The sequence below is a fragment of the Perca fluviatilis genome, chromosome 16 (genome assembly GCF_010015445.1).
Source record: "Perca fluviatilis chromosome 16, GENO_Pfluv_1.0, whole genome shotgun sequence".
NCBI classification, from domain to species: Eukaryota; Metazoa; Chordata; class Actinopteri; order Perciformes; family Percidae; genus Perca; species Perca fluviatilis.
Window position 1 is genome coordinate 25698726 of NC_053127.1, and position 24699 is coordinate 25723424.

Here is a 24699-nt window from a genome sequence, read left to right on the forward strand (position 1 = left end):
TTTGTAATTATAAAAATGCATCAAGTACTAGGTATACTGTATTGTGAATGAAGGTCACCAGTCTTTTATTATAGTAGGTTTGGCAAGCCAACAAACACACTACAGTATGGGCAAACATTTGGAAATAGTGTGGTTTAGAAGTGAAATAGCAGCAATATTGGTGACTAAACAATATACAGTACTTTCAATACAACGCAGCATACACCACAATGTATTGACTCATACTTTAATGCTATAAAACAGTAAGCAACACAAGCAGTACAGGCAGGGTAAATTATTATTATATTCCAGCATCTACAATGCTTTTTACCTCCCTTCTCTGGGTAATCAGCCAGGGCAAATATGTGGTGCACAAAGAGCTAGATGTGTGTGTGTGTGTGTGTGTGTGTGTGTGTGTGTGTGTGTGTGTGTGTGTGTGTGTGTGTGTGTGTGTGTGTGTGTGTGTGTTATCTGTGTGTGGTGCCTGTTTGAAAAATACTGGAAGGCAGATTGGAAACTGAGATAGGAAAACATCAGGAACATAAGTCAGCTGCACTCCTTGCCTTCCCAACTATTCACTGAAATGCAGATGACATATTTTCGATGAATTCTAGGTTTCACTGGTCTTGAGTACAGGTAAGAGAGAATAATGTGTTACAGTCTTGCACAGAACAATTGCAAATTTTGCCTCCGGCCTCGTCTGTAATACACCACTGCTGAGTTCAAACAGCAGTACTGGGCTAAACTGGGCTAATCCGAGCTCAAAGGGATGCCTAAAGTTCACAAAGTGTGGGCCCTGCTTAACAAAGAAGAAGGTTAATTATAACTGCTCCGCAGCGATGGTTGGGGCTGAGCATTTTAAACTCAAAGGGAAGGTGTCCAAAGTACAATGGCTGATTTTGTATAAGATGTGACATTGTGACCGTTGAGCTTTGAACTCGCAATCTTAAGAGTCCAAAGGAAAACATTGATCTCAGGGAGCTATTATTCAGGTGATGACTCAGGTAATGAGCTATTTGGGTTATATTTTATTGAGTCAGCCTGGGATGACTCAATAACATGACTTTCCTTAACTGGACTGATTATTAATCAGAATCAGGTGTGTTAATGCAGACACACATTGAAAATACGCAGGGCGGTTGTTAACAGCCCAATGCCTGATTAGATATATGTATGATCATCTTGCAACACCAGGTGCTCAAACTCACAACCATTGAGGCTATAGGCAGTTTCTGATCTCAGGGAGCTGTTATCTGGGTGATGTCACAAGTGGCTTCGCAACACCTAGTAGACAAGGAGCAGGACTGCATGAAAATTATGAAATTTAAACTGCTGTACAAAATTATTTTCTCATTAGAAAATTTGGAGAATTTGTGTACTTGGTAACATAGAGATGCCTGTAATTTATTTTCACAAAGATCAATAAATGCCAAACTGATGTTTAAAGATGCTCTATTGACTGCAATGCGTAGATGAGGACATAATTCTTAATAATAATTATACTACTATATGCAGTAAAATGTTTTAAAGCACTGTGGACTAAATTTTTGATAAATCAAAAAATTTGAACGGTAAATTTGTGGAGAACAGTCTGACGATGAAGTTGCCCAAAATTGGTATCAATTGAAACAAACGTGGGAGTAGTGTTAATTTCGTCAGACGAGACGAGACTAAATATGTTCGTCAACGACCTTTTTTTCCATGACTAAGACGAGACGATGACGAGACTGCGCCAATGTCCAAAAACGCTGACTAAGACTAAATTAACGTGCATTATTGTTGACGAAAAAAGACGAGACTAAAATGTTTTGCATAAAATAAAAACTAAGATAAAATCTCTCTTCATTTTCGTCTACAATCGTCTCTACTTTTTCATCATGAGATAGAATATTCAGCTGTTACTGAGACCCAGTGCTACGGCACCGACAGGTGCCCTAACGACCGTTATCTACCGGACCGAATAGCCTGCGCTTCTCTCTGATGCTCCTAAACGGACGTTAGAGTCAACCGAAACATCGCTGCACGGGACGCTAGTTAACACTACACTTGGCAGCAGGTAACGTTAGCCTACCGTTAGCTAGCAGTTGTAAACGGTGTAAAGGTTTGTCTCTATTTCCAACACGAGACGTACGACAGTCTGCAGCTGCCTGAAAAACAACACATGTTGCGTTCACTTGAAATACGCCTCGCCAGTTTCATGCTGCATTTATTTTATTGTAAAATATCCTTTCCCCATGCAGTGGTTGTTTTTGTCATTTACTGGTGAAATAAGGAAGAGGATCAATATTTATATAACTTTATAGCATTTATTTATTTTTATAACTATTTGACTGAAATGGTTATCAGAAATAATTTATTTAAAAAAAAGACAAATGTTTTGACTAAAACTTGACTAAAATGGCGAGACTTTTAGTCGACTAAAACTTGACTAAGATACCTTGAGTTCTCTTTTGACTAAAACTAGACTAAAATGACGAGACTTTTAGTCGACTAAAACTTGACTAACAAAATTTTTTGGCACAAGACTAAAACTAAGACTAAATTAAAAATAGGTGACAAAATTAACACTACGTGGGAGGAGATAGGTTTAAGAAGTTTTGCAGTTTTTGCAAAAAGTAGAGTAATGGACTTTAAAATGGCTACAAGGTAACAGCAGAGCATAGTTTCTGCTCTATTGGGGCTACAGTTTGGCATAAGTTGTTACGTTGTAGCATGCGCGGCTGATTTGTTATGAATTTTTAAAGTTTAGAATTTGAGATGGCTGTTGTAGCGCCACCATCAGGACAATTAGCACACAATTCACAATAATTAAGTTTAGCATAGGACTGGACTTATGTGCAAAGTTTGTTGAGTTTTCGTGCATTGGTATGGATTTCTTAGGAAGAAGAAAAAGAAGAATAATACAGGCAACAAAAAAAACAATAGGGTCCCCCTAATTAAGACTCACAGTGACTCAGTCTACCCCCTTTACTGCTCTAAGAATCCACTTGGCTTTAGGTAACTGCAGACAGGAGATGAACGAGTACCCCACTGGGAGACAACACTCCTCCCAATTTTTTTTTTTTATAAATAAAGCATTAGTGTGATGTATATAAAAGGATGAATTTACAGCTTTGCAGGAAGTCACGATTTCTAGTTAACCCTGAATTCTCAGTGTGCCATACCACTAACATTGTGTTTTGTTCAAATGCAGGATTCTCATTAAGTGAAGTGTGAAAAAAGGTGCCAGCTCTTTTACCCAAAAGGGCTAATTACCAGCCTTAATGGCTATTGTGAGTCCCTGGTTTCTCCAGCAAACATCATGCAATATCACACATTCAAAGGTGATGAAGGGGGGGGGACTATAAACTACAAAGATAGTTTTTGTAAAGGCGCACAAACCTTTAGAAATGTAAAGCTTACAATGTCATTTCTAGATATACAATGGTGCAGCAGGATGGCAACTTTGGTGAGACATTCATCTTCCATGATGATTAGAACTTATCAAACATACATAAATTTCTAAAACAATCCCCAAACAGCAACTTTGAATGAGTAAAGGAGTATGCGTGTGTGTGTGTGTGCATATTCATTTTCATATATTGTAATGTTCATATAATGGTGTTAGATTTCAGTCATAATATATGACCAGATATTATCTGCAATGATTACTGGAATTGTCTACACTGCACATGCCATGCTGTGCATCATGCATTTATATTATTCCTGTATTTAAAAATTTTCTTTTTAACGATCCATACTTTCCTGTATGTAAATGCCTAGCAGGCTCAATAACAAAAGTGTGACATACACCTGAGAGTGGTTTAACTTGCCAAGACCCTGAGGGAAATTCCCAGTGTCCCCACTTTAATTATAATATTACCCAAACAGGTGCATGCAGTATGAAAGCAATTGTAAGGATCTCTGTTCGGCACAGGGAAGCTCCAGCATTCATGTAGAGAGCTCTTCCGTTTGTTTAAATCTAGTGTAGAAACATTTTGGGTTTGTTTGTTTGTATATTTGCACTTGTTAAGGCTTTTTCTTGCTCTATTTTTTTCTTATCAGACAGTTGAGAAAATGTCTCAGGTCTTTTTTTCTAGGTGTTGGTATGCTTTTTTTATATTTAGCTTCTTCATCAACAGCTTCATCAACATTTAATTAGCGTTGACAAAGGACCACTGATGACAGGAGTGTGTCTATATGTGCCTCACACGGGCCTGCCATCTTTCTCTTCACTCATGATGCAGTGGTACTCCATCTGCACAGAGGCTTTGGAGCACTTAGAAGCAAAAAGCACTGTCCATGGTTCTGAATTTTATTGGCTCTAGACACATACAGTACATGAAAACTGGTGGTTACAGGTTTCGGACGTCTCCATCTATTCCTGGCATTTACTGGTTCATTTTTCTTTTGGAACAAACATTTTTAAAAAGATTTATTTTGAATTTGCTATGAGGCAATAGGGTTGGGTACCGAAACCCGGTTCCACTATGGAACTGGTTCCTACGCAAATTTCGGTTCCTCATTTCGGTTCCGAAATATTTTCCCTCTGTCGCTCCGGACAGCGGCAGACTCTTTTTTTCTTTCTCCCTTTTCTGCCGAGTGGCGCACGTGCCCGCTCGCGGTGTGAAGCGCGTGTCTGCGCTATTCCCCCGACATGCACTCTACAATCCCTGCTGATCAGTGCTGATAGACGGCTTTTTGTACACGCTCCGAAACGGACGTAAAAATATCACACTTTCTCTGTTGTCTACCGTTAGCTAGCTACCGTATATGTAGGCTACTTTTAAAATGCCATATTTTCCCTCTGGGCTCACCAAAACGGACGTAAAAGCATATTAACCATTCACTGCACATGATCGTTAGTAAACATATTACACTTGCTCTGCTAGTCTATCGTTCAGGACAAGACCCTGTAGCCTGGTGGTGGGGGAGTCTGCCCTTTCAAACTCATACCTGTGTGTACAGGCCTCTTGGACACCGTCTGAGAGAGTTTCTCCTGTGCAGGACATGCCATACGTCAGTAGAGGTGTCCTATCTTGCCAGAGATGAAATAGGCAAATATGGTCATTTTTCTGCAAAAGAACAACTAAAGTTTGAAGCTGGTTGGCATACCAACTCAACATCATTTATTTTGTTGTTACTTGTTAATAGTGTAGCTGTTATTTATTGTTTAATTATTGTAGTTATGTGTTAGGTGACTTAGGTTTACTTATTATATATTTAAGTACTTTAAAACGTTAATATATTGTTCAATTTAAATAATTTTCAATTTTAATAAAACTCCATAAAAAAAGCCTTTCTTTTATGTCATTTTTCAGCTTTTCAAGAATCGGTTTAGGAATCGGCTAGGAATCGGAATCGTTTCAAAAGTACTGGTTCGGTAGCCTAGAAATCTAGACGCACCCTAGTGGCAGCAAATTTATTTTGCAGCCAGGGTCAGTCTAGGCACTCTCCGTTGGCTTGCGAGCTGGAAAAAACTAATTTTCAGGCCAATCACATCGTGTATAGAGTCGGTGGGCGGGCTTATGGTTGCTGCTGCTGGGAACAGCGGTCTTCTGGAAGACTTGGAGTTAAGCTTTTCTTTGAGAAAAGAACAAAGAACGGCATAGAAATCATTCTTAAAAAAGGAAGATGTGTTGGGAGTTTTGCCGACAGGATACAGCAGAAGTTTAATCTATCAACTAGCTTCGCTACCTTCTTCGTTGCTCTGCCTGGTTGTAGCGCCTATTACGTGCAGAGGGAATTTGAAAGACAACCGTTTATCCCACCCCTCGGATTGAGCTCCGTCAATGGTGAGTTCCCAGACCCAACATCTTGATGTAGGTCTTGCTTGTCAGGCTACCGGTTCAGCATTGGAATCGTAAAAATCCAAACGGTACCCAACCCTATGAGGCAATGGGTATTTTTTCCCATAAGTGTTTAGAGGCAGTATGTCTGTTGTAATATGCTATCCCGGAAACTGCATTTCAAGAATTCTGTGCAAAATTGGGTTAATCTAAAGCAATTAGAGGGCTGAAAAATGCTCTACAGAGTCTTGGGAGAAGATCAAAATGTTTCTGAATTGATAGCAGTACCAGTTTCTAGTGAAGAAAACAAAGCAAATATTGTTTTTCACATAAAGCTGGCACACACTTAAATAATGCTGTGATCAAATTAGGAGATCTGTTTGGATTTTGGCACCCACAGAGTATACAGTATTTAAATAGTCAGTATTTGCCAGGCTGTTCTTAAGGGGTAAATGTTTCTATAAAATGAAAATATCATCTGATGAATAATATAATAATTATTATTATTTTCTAGACAAATACATTAATGTGTGTAATACACAGTATCTAGAGTTAAAAAGGTGCAGCAAACAAGGCTACATAGCACATCTAAATACATTTTAGGGCAGTGATACACCCACACAACACTCTGTCTCTATTATTAATCTATGTACTATGTCTATTTGTAGTAAAATAATATCTATATCCATCACTAACCTACCAAATCTAACACCTTTGAACATGCATACATTTGCAAACATATATGTCAAAGAGGGTCCTCTATGTGGGCTGTGCGGGTGCATTCTCTAGTCCCTAATCTTTAACTGAGCCCCAATGACTTCATGTCTAACCCCAACCCTTCAAAAAAAGATCTAATTCAATGCAAAATATCCTCATATGTGTATGTATATCCAAAATGTACTCACTAACAATGTCTTAAAGTGCTCATATTATGCTTTTTGGCTTTTCCCCTTTTCCTTATTGTGTTATATATCTTTTTTGTGCATGTAATATGTTTACAAAGTGAAAAAGCCCAAAGGCACTTACCATCTCCAACAGAAAACACTGTTTACAAACTGCTCCAAACAGCTCTACTGTAGTCCAGCCTTTACTTCCGTGACGAACGCTCGTCACTTTGTAACACACGTTATAATGCTCGCGTGGCACGTCCACATACTCTGCTTCTGACTGGCTAGTAGTCCTTACCGAGCTACTGCACATGTGCGACTCCCAACAAAGATGGAACAGAAGTGAGATGTCTCACTCGGTAGCTAAAACCGAGAGCTCAACACACAGGGTGAAAAGAGGAGCTGCAGCAATGTGTAGTACAACAAATATATGGTGTTTTTTGAAAATTAAACCATGTAAACCTATTCTGATATAACCTCTAAATACAATTATGAACCTGAAAATGAGCATAATATGAGCACTTTAAACTAAAACTAGTGCTCACAAAGATGTGAGTACAAGAGCCACACACACTTTTTACAGTTTCCTGATCAGGCTGCTTTAGTTTGTTGAACATAATGACACAGATTTCACCCAACAATGATTACGGAGAAAATGACATGATAATGCTGCAGATAGTTACACAGCTAAACTCTAAAAAGAAATTTTGAAAACAGTTTGACTAAAAATGCTAATTATATTCAGTGTGCTCATAATCTGTAAACACGCAGGCTGTAACTTTCAGACATCACATCAAGATGTTCAGTACAAACCTAGACACCTGACCACATTGCCAATATTAAAGCCATTGTTGAGTGTAGCACAGTTAATTAAAGCAAGGGCACCACTCTACATCTGTCACATCACTTGGCAGTTACTTTAATTATATATTTTGGTCAATCTGTCCTTCCTGATGTGAGAGGGGATGCCATACATGAGACAACATCTGCTGAGGTATGTCACATGAGCATCAACATCTGTCCATGTTTTTACGCAACCTGTCAATCACTTGAGTCATGTCTCATACGCATTTATGTTATCATATTGCGGAACCACAAACACTGTCAAGTGCTGTGAGCTCACATCTGTGCTGTAGTTACAATTAGCACGCTTTTTACCAAGCAGCAAATCTACACACAAACACGGAGATTGGCACAACACACAAATACCCAGACAAACCCTGTGGCTTGCAGTCATTTTGGTCCCTTATGTTGTCCATCAAGGAGACAGTGGTGACTGTTCTCTAAATTGACTCCACCCACAAAGCTTTGTGATCACCTAAGCTGTCATCTGTCAAGCTAGCATCTGCTGAAACTACCAACCAGCCAACTGTGATTCTGGCTCTGAAGATATCTCCACAGAAAATGTGTCACCTACACATGTTCAGAACTCAGTGGCATATTTTCCACTTCTATTTTTTGCTAATTTTTATGTGTCAAACTTTATCTGCAAAGCCTTGGAAAATGTCAAACTGTTTTGTATGTATGACACTGTGATTTGATATATACGTATATATGAAAGCGTCTTTAAGGTTGATGTCAACTCGTCTTGGATGGAAAAAAAGAAAAAAATATTCAAAAAAGTCAAATATTATCGATAAAGAAAATGATGCCCATTTTTTAATACCACATGAATATTGCATTGATAGAGCTAGTCATTAGTGTGTGATTCACAAACAAAGTTATTAATTCAGAGGTGGCGAAAACTATCAGTCATGTTAGGTTGCTGTTCACGAGTACAATGCGTTTGTTTGAAAAGAAATGCCCCTGTAGTAGGCAGTCTTTTGATTTGGATGCTCATTGAAGTTATGGAATTCAGTTTTTAACCTCCTGGATGATTTTTTTTCCTTACGTAGAATGAAAGTTCAGTACAGTAATTACTGGAAAAAGGGAGATGTATTTTAATAGTCTGTGTATAGCTAGCTTAATAAACTGATAAGAATGTTATATTATTTAAGGATAATGCTAGTCTGCCTGATCCCCCCTGAACACACACACATGCGCGCACACACACACACACACACACACACACACACACACACACACACACACACACACACACACAAATACAAATCAACACTTGTCTAGTTCAAGACGCACATTCACACACTTGTACACGACACAGAAACCTAGAGACACAATAGCTTTGTATCCCTAGACTCTTTTCGTAATCCCCTCTGAGTCTATTAATATTTCTGTTTCCATGGCGATTTGAGCCTTGCCAAATGTTGTACAGATAAGGGGAGATAAGAGCATAAGGAGCAGGGAGATAAGAGCAAGTGACCTGCAGAGATCAGAGCACTAGAGGTCAGGCAGAAGAGCAAAAGTAAGTCACTGAGAAATGGACCTTCCCTTCTCAACTCTACTGCCATCCCCATCGAAAAACTAGATATGAAGGGCCGTCTAAGTTTTCTAGTAGTGCAATCTTTAAAACATACTCAGAGTTAATCATTTTTGCAGCAATTTCCTTTGTGTATCTAATTTCACTCTCAAGATAAGTTACATATGAGAAAAACAAATAGTACAGCAGCATGTCACTGCACTTATTATTAAGCGAAATAACTGATACTATATTCTATCTGTAACTGGAGTCCAAAAAAACAGTACATATCATAATTACATTATTCCCAAAGCATAATGATGTTGTCCATGTCACCAGAGAACTGTTTTAATGGCAACAAGAATTTAGGGGAATACAATGTCATTTGCACATGCTTTTCAAATGGGAGTAGACATTTTGTTTCTCCTGAATATGCCATCTTACACATGATGTATTGTTCTACATATAATTAAATTGTAAATAACAAAGAACTGATAGTAAGAAATATGCAATCTTTTTTTTTTACATTTTTTAAAATTTGAAGGAATAGCACAAAGATAACAAAAGCCAGCAAAATTAGATATCGTGTTATTGTCTTTTAAGTAGATCATGGCATATTACTGTAGCTGAAAACATAAACCTTTGAGAGTTGTTTAATCCATCAGATGTTTTTTAACTGTTGCACACAATAACAATAATATATTTGAGTTCTAAAATTGAATTATCCCTCTTCAATACCCTATAATAATGCGATACACCAACCACCCACTTCTCTCTAACAGACCATCTAGACAGCAGTTACATTTTGTAAGGCACGACTTTACCTGTTTGTTGCTGTACTTGAGTTGGCTGGTCTTGTAGCTGTAATCTGAGTACTGATCTGAGCCGGTAGAGTTGTCATCTCCTCCCGTCCCTACAAAGGTGTTGGCGGCAGGAAGGTCCTGGACAGCCTGATGTTTCTGAGAGGCTGAAGGGGATTGGGCCTGCAGCTGGATGGAGGGTAAGGGGGAGTTGGAGCGGTAGTGTCTTCCTATATCAGGACTTCCTGGTGAATACGTTAAGGGCAGGTGTATCCTGGGGCTATCATTGACTCCATCAAGGTTGAACTTGAGGCTCTTTTGAAGGCTGACTTTCTCATCTTCACCGAGTGGTTTTGGGGACTTTTGGGGTTTTCCTTTCCTTCCTCGTTTGCCTTTGGCATTCTTTGGTGCCTGTTTGGGTGCATATAAGTCCTTAGTTTCCTTCTTGCCAGCCTGATACCCACTCTTCGTTTCTCTCTGGATGCGGTGTCGAATAAATACCACCACCAATATCAACATGACAACACCTGCCACACCGGCAAGGCTTCCAAACAAAATGTTGCTACGCTGTGCAGCAAAACCATTGTTAGGATCACCAGCAATGTCCCTGTCCAGTGGAGTGTAAAGACTGTGTCCTACTAGGGCCTCCACTAAGCTGACATTTGAAATGGTTTCATTGACATAGATGTGGACCAGGGCAGTGGCATGACGTGCAGGCTTCCCCCTGTCACTCACACGCACTACTAGGCGATGAAGTCCACCATGTTTGCGGGTCATCTCTTTTGCTAGAGTGATCTCCCCACTGGAGGGGGAAATGCGAAATAACTGGTAAGGGTTTCCACCAGTAATACTGAAGACCAGCTCTGCGTTAGGCCCACTATCCAGGTCTTCAGCTTCCACTACCTCAACATGGCTATCTGGGGAAGCTAGAGGTGACAAACGCCTGAAAGAGGAATTGGAGGGCTTTGTGACCACAGGGTCATTGTCATTTTCATCCAGTACATTGATGGTAACGCCCACATATGAAGACCGAGGTGGCTCTCCTTCATCCACTGCTTTTAGACGGAAAGTATAGCTGCTCTCTTTCTCCCTGTCAAATGAGATGCTTGAAAGAATGGTGCCTGTTCCATTTTGAACAACAAACTTCCCTCCATCAGGCTCTACAGAGAGGTGAACATGGGCGTTTTCACCTTTGTCTACATCCAGGACTGTCACCATGCCAACTGGACTGAGGGGAGGCATGTTTTCCAAAACTGAAAAGCTGTAGCCACTAAGCATGAACTTGGGGTCATTGTCATTGCGGTCAAGAACTTTGATTACAACAGTTGCTGTACCTTTATGAACAGGTGACCCTTTATCTGCTGCAGTGACCCGGAACTCGTAGCGTTCTTTATGCTCACGGTCAAGCGGGCTTCGGGCTCTTACTTCGCCTGTATTTGGGTCAATCTCAAACAGACCTTTGATGGATGAGTCCGCCACAATATTATAGAGGAGTTCTGCGTTAGTGCCACTGTCAGCATCCGACGCTATAACATCCAAAACCTTCTCACCTGGTTGGTTTTCTTCAGCAAAATCTACCTCAAACACGGTTGGCGAGAATATTGGAGAGTTGTCGTTCACATCAGTCACCTGTACCTTCAGAGAATTTGTACTAGAAAGTGCTGGATTTCCAGAATCCACAGCCACAATCTCTACACGGTAATCCCTAATCCTTTCGTAGTCGAGGGGAGTGGTGGTCTGTAGGAAATACTTCCTCTTGTTGTCACTGGATGAGTCGCTGGCAGGGCGGAGCTGGAAGGGCACATCTCCCGCGACCACACAAGTGACCACAGCATTCTCTCCCTCATCCTTGTCAGACACTTGCACCAAAGCAACGGCTGTTCCAACGGGCATGTCCTCTGAAATGTTAGCCACTCCTTCACTGTGTGTCACAAGACCAATTCCACGAATCTCCACAGCAGGAGCGTTGTCATTTTGGTCAGTCACCTCAATGGTTACAAATGTCTTCGAGCTTTTAGGTTGAGGACCCTTATCCCTCGCCACCACATAGAAGGACAAGCTGCTGATTTCCTCCCTGTCCAGGGATCCTTTGACATAGATAATGCCAGTGGACCGATCAATTCGTAAGAGTTTCGGCACTGGGTCGACTGCTTGGTGAAGGGTATACTCAATTTCTCCGTTAGGGCCCATGTCAGAGTCATTTGCTTTGACCTAAAATGAAAGGAATTCTGTGGTTAAAGGCGTGATTTATGCACAACGAATTGGAGTTATAATTACAGTAAAGGACACCAGTGTAGGATTTTCTCTACTAGCCATTGGTAAATCAATGAATTAATAAATTAATCAACACGTCTGATCACTTCAAAGCACAGCAAGTGAATAGCTTATATAGGCATATTTCATTATTGCCCTTCCTCTCTGCCTTTGATAGCTGTGTCACTAGCCTTTTTCTCTCCCCAAGTCTTTGATTCCAGAAATTGGGCCAATGAAAAGGTTCACATGAAAACATATGGCAAAATATTATGGCTGCTATTTCTTTCATGACAGTCGTTACACTTTCACAGCAGTTTGCAGAAAAAATCCTTCTCAGAGTATCTCAATTCTACACAATGAAATTGTGTACCTCTAATTCTATGTCTGCAAGTATAATGGAACAACAAAAGCAGTAAGCAGCTTAATTACCTGTATAATCATAAAATGAGAATACTGTAATAATTCTAGTATAACTTGAAAAAGCACATTAGAGTAAACAGAGTTAAACAACTTTTAAACAAATTTTTAAAAACTTAAAAGATAAGTGAGTTGACATTGGGGCCTTGGTTTCCCAAATGTTCTGCATTAGAGGTTACATTTTGAGTTGTAAGGCTATTTTTAAATATTTAAAAAAATATATCTATGTTTGAGTTGGATTTCACATTAAGACTTTATCTAAGAAATAAGCACTGCACAAACATGTCGCACAGACTCATTCTTCAAAAACATCTTGATAAATTGGCTGAGTTTTTGTTTTTGTCTGTGTTTCTTAGCTGCTGAATATAAATTCAAAACAGTATATCAAGCAGCACAAACAATTGGTTGCAACGTAACCATGTACTTCAGGCTGCAATTTGATTTAAAATAAGTTTTTATGAGCAAGTATATTTCTATCACAATCTTACCTGCAACACAGAGTGCCCCACTGGACTGTTTTCCGACACTTCTGCCTCATACGTGGACCTTTCAAACTTGGGAGAGTTGTCATTGGCATCAGTTACTACCACTCTCAGCAGAGCACTGCTGTAGCGCTGTGGGTTCCCTCCATCCACTGCCTTGATGGTGAGGTCATAGGAATCCTTTAACTCACGATCTAGGTTGCCCAGGACAATGAGCTGTGGGAGCTTCCCCCCCCTGTCGTCAGCCACCTGTAAACCAAACAGGGTTGCTGCGTCTGGCCCTGCAGTAAGAGCATAATCCGCCACCCCATTCCTGTCTGAGTCCCTGTCTGTAGCTAGAGGTATGGAGAACAGCGCCCCCATGATCGTGTTCTCTGGGACAGAGATGGTGAGCACAGAAGAGGGAAACTGTGGAGTGTTGTCATTGATGTCCTGTACCTCAATGCGTCCTTCAATGAGTCGTGGGCTCTGGTTTTGTATCAGATCTGTCACCGATACTTCAAATTCCAGGTAGCAGGGCTTACCCTTAGCCAGGGATCGACAGTCTCTCAGTGTCTCTCTGTCTATGGGAATCTCTGTGGTGAAAATGTCACCCGTCTTTCCATCGACACGGAGGTAAGGGGCACCCACCTCCAGCTTGTAGAGATGACCAGAGTCTGGCAGGCCCTGGTCTGATGCCAGGCTACCAATAAGAGTGTTGGGAGGCTGCTCCTCCTGGACCCGGTACAGGATACTGCCTTCAGTAGAGCCACAGTGCAGCACCATGACCCAGAACAGCACTACTTGTAACTTCAGTTCCATTAGGTCATCAGAAGATCTGCCTGCAAAATGACAGAGTATCTGTGTCAATGTGGTTTCCTTTTGGAAATCATGTTTTAAGATTTACGTATAAAACACCAGTTAGCTGTCCCAAACACCTTACGCAATAATGCTTAACTCTTATAAAGGAAAAAAAAAATCATTGTATTTTTCTATAATAACTCAGAATTATTTGTGTCAATAACTAGTAACAAAATCTACAGCAGGCCTAGAAGCACAATATAATAATTAGACAACAATAACAACAAAGGGAAAGAGGCTTTTTTTTTTTAAGTGCAATTATAACCATTTTCTGCCTTGGTTTCTTTTCTGTCCCAGCACTCCAGTAGCTTCAATGAATATCTCAGCTTTACATATATAATGTAGAAATTAATGTAGGAACAAGAAATTGTATATTGTCAGCTTACACACAAAACAAACTTGAGGGCTAGTGTGAATTGGATTGTTCCAGCTGCGTAATCAAATAAAAGTGTAATACGAAATCAGATTGCCTAAGAGACTCATTATTTTGGTATTACAATACTAGACGTTGAGTGGTGAAGCAATGCAGCTGAAAAAAGTAACATACGGTATAAAACACACACTCAAACATAAATCCTTACAAATCTGCCAAGATAGTATCCATTGACAAAGTCGAACTAATCTATTACATTACCAGAGAGGCCTCTCACAACAAGCACTTGGATACAATGGGCCGTGGAGCCAATGGGGACATTTGTTCTCATGCAGAATATGCAACTTGGCATTATTATCACATGCAGTTTGAAACAATGCATAATGCAGAAATTTCCATCCACGCTCCATTGCTACTGGCTAGCTCAAACACTGTAATCATTGTTTGATTTTGAACCTTTCAACTCAGTAATTATGACCCATTATTTTAGTGTCTTCTTTGATCTGTTTTCCCTCTGGCTAAAGAATCCTGGCTTTTTTCATGCTACAATGATTTTAGACTATAATTATTTCCTCTGCGTATGTGTGTGTAGAGTTGTACTGGTAATTGAAATGAGAGCAGACATTAAGGTTAAGTAGCAAGGTCCAGTGCTCTGGAAAACTGAGTAGTGGTGACATTTTACCATGTTTGTTTGTATGACACATCTGTGATTGTCTACAAAATCACCTTTCAGCTAAAAAGTGATGTGTAATTGAAGTATTATGTTACCTTACACATAGTAATAACTTCAAAATGAAGGTACTCAATACAATATCGGCTGGTACCTTGAGGGACCCTCAGGGAAAAATAAGTGAGATCAGTGCAGCCTTCATTTGTGTGGTTGTGAGAAAGATAGAAATATACAATATGGTCAAATCTTGTTATTCTGCATTCAAAGCACTACAATCTGCATCTTCTCCCATGAAACAATGATCCAGAAAGGAGCTAAGCAAATGTGTATTAAGCAAGACAGCAACACACAAATATACAGAAATCCAATGAGAAATCCAATTCCTTTTGAATACATTAAAACTGGAAGTGCAGGTTATTGATGCACTAATTGCTCAGTTATTGATGTGTCCCTTTTTACATTTGCAGGGGGAGCCTCGAGTCAATGTGGCGTGAACGGTTAGTGTGAAAACTGTGCATTCTGTGTGTTCATGTGTACAGGGGGAAAAAAAGGCAGGCAGCAGTCAAAAAACATAACCAGCGGATCCATTCCCAAACGCATTTTTCATACCTACAAATGACTTAATATCAAAACATCAACATTTATGAAATATTTATAAAGTAACGGTCATCCTAAAACTAATTGTAATTGTTTAATTTCACTGCTGTCCCTGCTTACATTAAACCCAAAACTTGCATGTTAAATAAAGACACTTGGGTTTTTATGATGATTTGATATAACATGATCATACTCTTACAAAATGACTCCGTATATGACGCACAATGTTACGGTCACATAATATATGCTTTAACCTTCTCGACATCATTTTTTCCCCCCAGTTTCCTTTTACAAAAATGGTTGTTTAAAAATGAAAACCATAATTAATGTCATAATGTTTTGTTTAGCTGTAACTGTCCTTTTGCCATTGCAGCCACTTCTAGAATGAATAGGCGTGCTTTGATAGTGACATGATTGTTATGGTTGATGACACTCATGACTTAATGTCTTCCAGTTGGCCTCATGCCTGTCTTCCAGATGGCACCATGCCTAGCAGCCACAGCAAATTGGTGTTCTTTTTTTCTTTGTTTACATTGACATTAAAATTCATGTTGTTTGTGAAATGTGCGTTTTGCCATCACTCAGTGAGAATCTCTTATCAGTTGAATATTATTGACACCATGCCTTTGGGCCTCTATCTCACATTCGCAGCTATCTCCCAAATATTTTATCAAAAGCTTGACAGCATTTCTTTTTTTTCTTTTTTCTTATCTAAAAGCACTCTAAGGTGGTGGCGAAGGGGAACTTGTGCTGAGATTTTTCACTATTGGACTACTGCATGTCTCACCAAAGTTCACTACCTGAGCAGCAAAATGGATGAATTAGAACTGCTGAACACAACTAGGAGTGACATTTCCTGCACCTCAGCGATTTTTCTCTAAAAAACTTGGTTATCATCTGCCATCCCAGATGGTGTGATAGACCCACAAGACTACGAGCTGTTTCAGGCAGATCGCGATACATAACTCATAAAGCATAAAATAAAGCATTAAATCAAAGGCGGGGACAAGAAGTTAGTTCTTCCAGTGTGTTCAAATGTGTCATATTACAGTCCTGGTCGACCACTCTATCAACTGCTTCTGTAAGGACTACAATCACATTGGCATTCTACAATAACAATGCCAGTGTGGGACATATACTAGAACCGGATCAGGCGACACAATACTTAAATCTTCAGCAAGTGCTAGGCTGAGAAAGTGAAATCCTGTTGTCTATTAAAACTTACCCTGTCAACACCCAAAACCTGTGGAAGCACAGTGCTGTTTACCTGAGAGAATCACTGCAGAACCCATTATAACTAAACTAGAAAACCGCAGCTACTTTGTGATAGCTACACCACAGGACTACTTATAACTGACCTCTGCTGTTCTACAAGTTACACACAGTACTTTCTTTACGCAGAGCTATTAGGGGGTTTTGCACGGCCTAAAGGGCTCATAGTGTAATTCCGTTAAGCGCAGTGTGCTGCAAAAAGCATCCTGCACAAACAGACAAACCAACAGACACATATGGAGAAGCAACAAATAATCAGAAGAAATATCTTTCCAAATACAATCAAGGACTCCATTGTCTTACCGAGGAGATAACTTTAACTCTACCAGTGAAGCAGCATTCAGCACATTGCCTCACGCTGTGAACATTCAATGGTCCAGATGGTTCCAACATAAAGAAAAACCTTAGGCAGCATGTACCACAGTATGGAGGTGGACTTTCGAAGACGGTCTAAAACTGCCTGATAGGTCTGCTATTTTGCTACATCTCCTGTGAAGATGTTTCAACAAAGTTCTGTATATAGTCAAAGCAAAACTGCTTAGCAATGGAGTTTTGGACCCCTAGGAACATCACAGAGTAGGCCTGCCACGCGGCAAGAGCACTTTCTGGCCAAAACACAGCGTATACCATTAGGGGTGCCAAGTCTAAGAACAAGACCGGACTACAGAGTCAGTGTATCATGACTTATTCTCAGCATGGCCATCACCCCACAGATTCACAAGCTGCAGGAGAAGCTCACCCAAGCATACCCCTTCACCTGCCAATGACCTATATAGATACGAGTGGTTCTGAGAGCAGGAAAGTGATCCTCACTTGTGCCCACTGTGTCACCTGGTAGTCGGCTGTCGCTAATGTGAAAGTTTCACTGAAATGTACAAGTGTTGTGATTGACATATGACGATTGTTCTACCTAAGGGTAAATAATATATGTTTACAACCAGGTATTTCTGTTAAAAAGAGACCAAAGAGGCAAAATATATTTACATATAGTATACAGTATATTCAGTGCACACCTCTCTCCACTACAAATACACAAATCTCTCATTAAAAAAAGTGCAGGGATACATATTTTCTTTGTTTTTTACAACCAAAGCCTTTAAATAATGAAAGAAAATAGGATTTGGTTTTGGTAAAAAAACTAAATATGCAAAAGAGGACAAAGCAAGGAGAAAAACACATTCACAATCAGAATATTGGAATAGTTTCAACAACTTCAAAAGCAACAGAGAGAAGACTTGAATTTCACCATCGCAGAAATAAGGGAATGTTTCTTTATATTGTGGCTCCCTTCCGTCAGATCTCTCCCTCACCTCATGGATCTACCCCTTTCCTCCAACGCCATTTTGAATGACAGTGAACTCCCGATTTCCTCCGAGCAACTGCCGACAATCCTCTATCCTTCCACCTCTCCCTAAAGGCTCAGTGCCAGTGCTGCTGCTCTGCTCCTCACAGAAGAGAAGGGGAAAGACTTCTCTGGCAGCTAAACATCCGTCAAACTGCAAGGTCTGATTGAGTCTCACCTGGAGCCCTCACACAGTGCACCACCCAGCTGACCCCACTGTTGAAGAGAACATTTCAACTTATACATGTCCACAATCACTGACCCTACACAGTTGGTCTCATTCCCAAGAGGGATACAGTCCTCTGCCTTAATGACGCCATGGGTGCTGAACCCAGCCATAACAATGACCTGTGAAAAATTGGTACCATCCTAGCTTACAAACACAGCAAACCCACTCCTCCACCACCTGGAGTCTGTCTGCATGTTGGTCAGTGGGCATTGCAGAAATCTCCTCTGTTCACTCGCTCTGACATCCAAACCATCATCCTAAAACTGCTCCACATGTGTTTTACCAAAAAACATTTTGCACCACAGGTAGTTATCATGATGTCTTTGACATCTCATAGTTGGCTGGAAAGAAAAATATAAGGTTAACTGGTGCATTCTAAGCTAAGTGTCGTGAATTTCATTTTGAGGAGAACAAGTTGTTGGGCACAACGCATTCGTATTATTTGCATGAATAGCTGTGTTATCATGCCATACATATTAGTAATCGAGATCCTGTTTTGATATTATATCAATTAGTAATGTTAATGATTATAAGGAAACGTATAAGATGGAAAATATTGAAATAAAAGGACTGACTTTGAATGAATATAAATCATGTGCATGAGATACATTTGAATAATATAAGAAAAGTCGGTAAAAAAAGCAATACTTCAGGCCCAAATAGTAAAAAGTATGTAAGTCTGTAACGACCATCCTGTGTCTATGATGTTATTTATGGAGAAAGTGAATAACATCATCAATCTATCATCATCTATTTCCTGCATGGGACATGAACATTTGATCATGTGTTTGTAAAGTAAAATAATTTGCAATTATTTCTTTTTCTTCTACCATATTCTTTTAAAAGCAGTTTTTTTTTATAGAAGATGTATCAGATATTTGGCTCGAAGTAGCAGAAGTAAAAAAAAAAGATAAAGGTGTGTGTAGCTGCATACATGTGAGGATATCATAATACATAAAAAAAAAAATGAACAATTTAATTGTGTTGCAGAGCATGTGCGCCTGTCCTGGTTGCCATAGAGACAGATTTTCTACTGACTAAGTCAACTCATTGACTGACTGGGTGACATTTGCTCTTTAAGTTGGCCCCTCTCCACAGGTCCAGCAGAAATGACTCACGAGTAAAATCAACCGAGGCATAATTGTAAATTAATAATATGTCAAAGGGTTAGGGTTGTGTCCGGGGGAAAAAAAATCATTAGGATAGCAATGAAGATTATGATTCAGCAGCATCACCAGTTCTTATGTTCCTGAATTGTCACCTGTTACTTGGTACAAATCAAGCTCGTGAATTTCTACCATAAGATGTGATCCCCTGCCTGCTTTGCTAGAGAGTGGAAAGACAACGGATGATTTAATCATTTTCTCAACTGAGGTGATTTGATATATTGGCTGACTCTGCACCTTTAGATAGTATAACAGGTAAAAGCCATTACCCTCCCACCAGCATGATTTATGATGGCTAGTATCACCACTTAGGTCTCCTTACAGCTGATCTACCAATGGAATTTACTGCAAAATGTTACTCTACACACTTTTAGAGACTCTGGCCATTGGTAATGAGAAAGCAATGGCCTTTGGTTGGAAACACTTTCTAAAGGTAAGAGCGTTCAGCTATTCATGTAGGCTGCCCCACACAAAAAACACTGATGGAGAGTCACTCCTATAACATTAAATCCCATTACAAACACTGTGATGGGTCTGTGCATGTGACTAAAACCACATTTCCCAGGCAGAAGAATTTGACAGCTTTGTATTATTTTGTACAGCTTCTCGCTATCAAGTTCAAATAGCTGTTTAGGCAGTCATGTCAAAAACCCTACTTGCGCCCTTACAGTGATATATGTTTACCAAATGGCAAACAGGTAGCCTTCCTTCAGCAACTCTATTACATGACAAGATGCATGTAATTGTACAGTATTCAGAGTAGAGTGGATAAAATGTGTAGTATGGGTTTAATATTGATCAACTATGGCAAGTGAATGAAATTATGAAATGGAAAATATAGAGGGAATTGAATTTAACAGCCTGTCCTTTTGCCTCTCATTCATCACTTTATATGAAGATAGATAGATAGATAGATAGATAGATAGATAGATAGATGAATAGAGAGAGAGATAGAAAGAGAGAGAGATAGATAGATTTATTGGCAGAACTAATAATTTAAGTCTGTCTTTTTCCAATGTCCCATTTCTCACAACTGCTTCGTAATCGACTGACTTAGATCATCACATTCATCAGGTTTATGTCTTATAGACCGTTTGTCAGAACTGGGTTATAGGCCTGTTTTGATCTGCACTGTTTTGACGGCCTTGTAGCCTACAGTATGTGTGGGAACTTAGACCGGCATCACTACATAGAGCAGACTATTAAAATGTGCCTGGTGGTCGGCGGAGTCGCGAGAAACAACACCCCAGACTCTTTCTGGAGAGCTGGGGAGAATGCCCGTGCGGATGCGCTGATCAAAGATTTTTTTTTTTTTCCCCTCCTCCAATTAGATGCGCGAATCTCTCCATAGGGAAACTGCAGATTAGTTCTTAGCATGGCAGGCTATATACGTCAGAATTATTTGCTTAAAAAACATCGTTACTCCTGAGTAAAGATCCACTAATGAAGGCAATCAGTATGATGTTTGCAGCTAGTATAAAAGAAATGACGAGGACGGGATGATAGGAATGGATCGCATTTTCTGCTTCACAGAATCATAATGATATAAAATGCAATTAGCGGATTGTCAGTAGCCTACACATCAGATTATAGCGTATGCACTTAATATTGTAGGTGAAGTGCAATGATATGCAGACTTAAACACTTAATAGGCTACCATTACTCACGGAGGTTAGAACTCTACTCGGATGTGTCTTAATTGCTATGCATCCTCTTTCTTCAATCACGCAGCGCATCGTTATTGTGGGTGACATATCTGCACTGGTACCTTTCTATCGCGGTGTCCCATCAACCTGTAACACCGAGCCGCTGCTCTATCGGCTTGTCTTTTATTAAGTGCACCGAGGACAACTTGTTGTATAGCCTATACACAGTATGTTTGGACCATGGCCTACCACTTCACATCAAACATATTTTCCAAATTAAAACTTAGCAACACAAATCTCCCAACAACGTCGACCACTCAAAGCAACTTTCTTGAGTAATTTCGCGGTCATTTCATTACCTGTGCCAGAGACTTCTCTATGAGCGCCTGTCGCGTCGCCGATCCGTCCGCAGCTGATACAGTGTATATGTCCACCGGTGATCCCAGAGGCAGGCGTCTAACCCTCAAACCTCCGCCACAGTGCTGACATCAAAATCACTTCAGCGGCCACACAATCCAATCACAGCATTTGCAACTTTCCGCATCAAAAAGCAGGATTCGGTGTCCACCGTCGTCCCGCAAGCCTTGTAGAACAGCTACAGATTTATGTCCGTGGAAATATTAGAACTTATGAGCTGTTTGTGTTCAATTAGTTTTACGATAGTGCTGGAAAATGAAGAGTCTCATTCCATAGGGAGAGCCCACTGTGTGCCATTTCCGATCCTCAGTCACTGATCCTTGCCAAGATATGCACTCGTTGGCGCATCCCTTTGGTCCAAGTTTCCCGAGCGCTTCCCCTGACAGAAGTAGCCTAGAACGCACTCTAATGACGCGCTGGATGTCTAAACGATAGCAACATAAATGTCATTTTTGCAACGTAAAAATCGGAATAGCTAACCGGTCCTTAACAAGGAGCCCATCTGAAGCATTTCCAGAGAGCAAGTGGTGAGATACTGTGGGCAGGTTAGTTGCTCCCCTCTCTCTCTCTCTCTCTAGCCTACTCATCAGAGCGTGGGGGGAGGTGGGGCTCCCACCCACCGCAGCACACAGCAACTTCACACTCAACATCACATTACGCCCGGGCTGCCTACCAGGAAATTGGGCGATTCCTACAGTATAAGGAGATCTCATCAAACTGGGTCACCTCAAATGGGGGATTGCACCTTATAGAAGAGTATCATGCAGTTACTGTGCGTGCGTTGCGCTCCTGTTGCCAGACGGCCGCTTCCTCTGTTGATGTAAAATGCACTGATTGTAGAGATTGTCTAAATTTGATGTAACAGGTAGCCTGCAGTGACAGTTTACTTGTTGATATGCATTCCATGTAGCAAAATGAATGGCCTAAAATGGAAGCTGGTTGGCCACTATTTATTCATTTGGCGCCACCCTCAGGCGGTTATAATAAGGAAGGGAAATACAGTCTGCATCAGCTGAGGAAATTAAGGGAATTGAATGTTAACATTGCTTGATGTTGGAGTAATACACATAATGTTGCTTTTTCTTGGCCAGTAAAGACAAAGAAAGTGCTGTTGAAGTACATTGGAATAAACGAGTTATGTCTTACATCATTTGTTAAAACTGCAGCAGAGTAATTAAAAAAAATATATATATATATATATACAATGCTTTTGCTCTGGGCTATAAATCAGCATGGCTCAGCAGGGAGTGAAATCCATCCCACGCCACAGTTATTCTTCTTCTTTCTTCCACAACACTGATGCCAGCGATCATAACTACATAGGCAGAGTGTAAGCATAAGCAATGGACCAGGAGTAATGAGTCAAACGCTGGGTTTTGTCACAAAGTTAACCCTTAAGCAATGTCCTCCAGAGAAAACTTATTTCCTATCTTCCCCAGCCATTCTGAGGCAAGAGTTTATCAGAGTGTTTCCAGTCTGTGATCCTTTACTCCTCCCCCATCTCTCATTAGCTGCAAACACACAGCTGTTGGCTTACCTCTCCAGGGCTCCCATTAAGGGCTGCCACTCAGGCTCGCAGTGTCCCTGAGCCAATCATATTAGAGCTCCCGCCCACGCACTGCCACCTATGCCGCTCTTCACCAGTCATACTAATAATGTTTAAGTATGTTCACAGGTGGCCCATAAGTCGCATGAGAAGAGAGCAGGTAGAAAGAGAGGGAAAAAAATGTTAAGAGGAACAGAACTTAACATTTCTACAGAATCTATACCAGTGAAAGACAAAATCATGTAATTAGGGAAGTGAGTGAGTCAAAGTCCATTCAGTCATTTAAGCCAAATCAAATTTCATTTAAATGTTTTAAAGCCTGGTTTATGTGATTGTAAAACTGTAAATCCAAGTATCTTGTCAGTTAACAGAAATGCAGTTTGATGATCTTTTGCCATTTAATACATTTTTGTATCAAGCTTTTTTTTTAATCTTATAAATAAAAAAAGACAAATTTAAGGCAGAGTTTAAAGATTATTACACCAAAACGGACTACATATATTGTCAACATAATAATGTTAAAAGTTACATGGCATTCATGGATTTAACTCATTGAAATTTGTGCATTGAATTCATTTTTTGAAATTTGTGCATTTCTTAAACCAGACAGTTGAGACGGACTAAGGCCATATTGTTTCAACAGTGTGTTGTCCGTTTCAGGTTTAACTGTGTGGGCTGAACTACTGCTTCATTTGATATGTTATTAGTCAGTTTAAAGAGCGCCGGCCTGTTTGATTCCTGCTCACCTTTTCCTTGTGGCCATATTTGAAAAAAGAAAGAGGTAAAACGAGGACAAGGCAAGGGTATTCGGTGCATCAGAACAAAAGCAGAGAATGCCCTCAAACTCTCCCAAATTCCCCAAAAGAGTCTGCCCACCACGCAGTATCTGGCCAGCACACTGTCTGTAGCCAGTGCCCTGACTATTACAGCCTCATACTTTGATAAAGAACAGATTCAGTAGTATAAACACCATTCAACAACCATCACTTAAGCATTTGGCAAGTTTCTCTCAAAGAATATGTTTATGAGACCCAACTCCATTTACGTCAATCAATGGTGAAACCTTAGAAGCTTGGCATGCTTGAATACTCTGAGGCAGACAGAATGTTTTAAGTCTAAGCTCATGGTTTGTTTGCTATTGCGGCACACGACACAGCATGTGAATGTGATCTGTATACATTTACATCTATTCTCTTATCACATACCACACCTGGAGCAAACCCCCCCCCCCACAAACACTATATACAGACAGAAGACAAGCACAGACACACAAACACACACACACACACACGTAACACAAATGGGGATACATCTAAAGAGAAGAAAGAGGGAGTAGAAAACAATAAAAAAAAAAAAAATGCAGCAAACGTTGTCAGTTTACACTTTGAAGAGTAAATGAAAAATAGGCAAAAACCTGCTGCTGCACTGCTCTCTATAGGTACAAATGTTAGTGAATGCTGTATGTCTGGTCTCATCCCAGTCAGTGATGTCACAGCAGGTTTTGCCTTTGACAGCTGATTAAAAACACCCACTGTGACATCACGGGGTGTGGCCAGACGTAAAACAGCATAAGCCCACATACATCAATCAGTGCAGCAGCATCTTTCTGCCATATTTGGTGTGGATTTACTCTTTATATGTCACCACAAAAAAACT

General features: G+C 40.2%; 1 protein-coding gene across 6 annotated transcripts in view; it reads right to left on the reverse strand.

The window, feature by feature from the left end:
- The window catches only part of pcdh1a (protocadherin 1a), a 99484-nt gene extending 74991 nt beyond the window's left edge, over positions 1-24493 (reverse strand). The window contains exons 1-3 of one of the 6 annotated variants that reach the window (XM_039778019.1): positions 24458-24493; positions 12952-13766; positions 9818-12004 (exon numbers count right to left, since the gene is read on the reverse strand). In XM_039778019.1, the coding sequence (XP_039633953.1) occupies positions 9818-12004; positions 12952-13746 (2982 nt within the window). In that variant the 5' untranslated portion in view covers positions 13747-13766; positions 24458-24493. Of the gene's footprint in view, positions 1-9817; positions 12005-12951; positions 13767-21101; positions 21118-21439; positions 22104-24457 lie in introns of those variants that run through there. The other 5 variants (XM_039778016.1, XM_039778015.1, XM_039778020.1 and 2 more) reach the window with 5 other exon arrangements.
- Between the last annotated feature and the right edge of the window lie 206 nt (positions 24494-24699).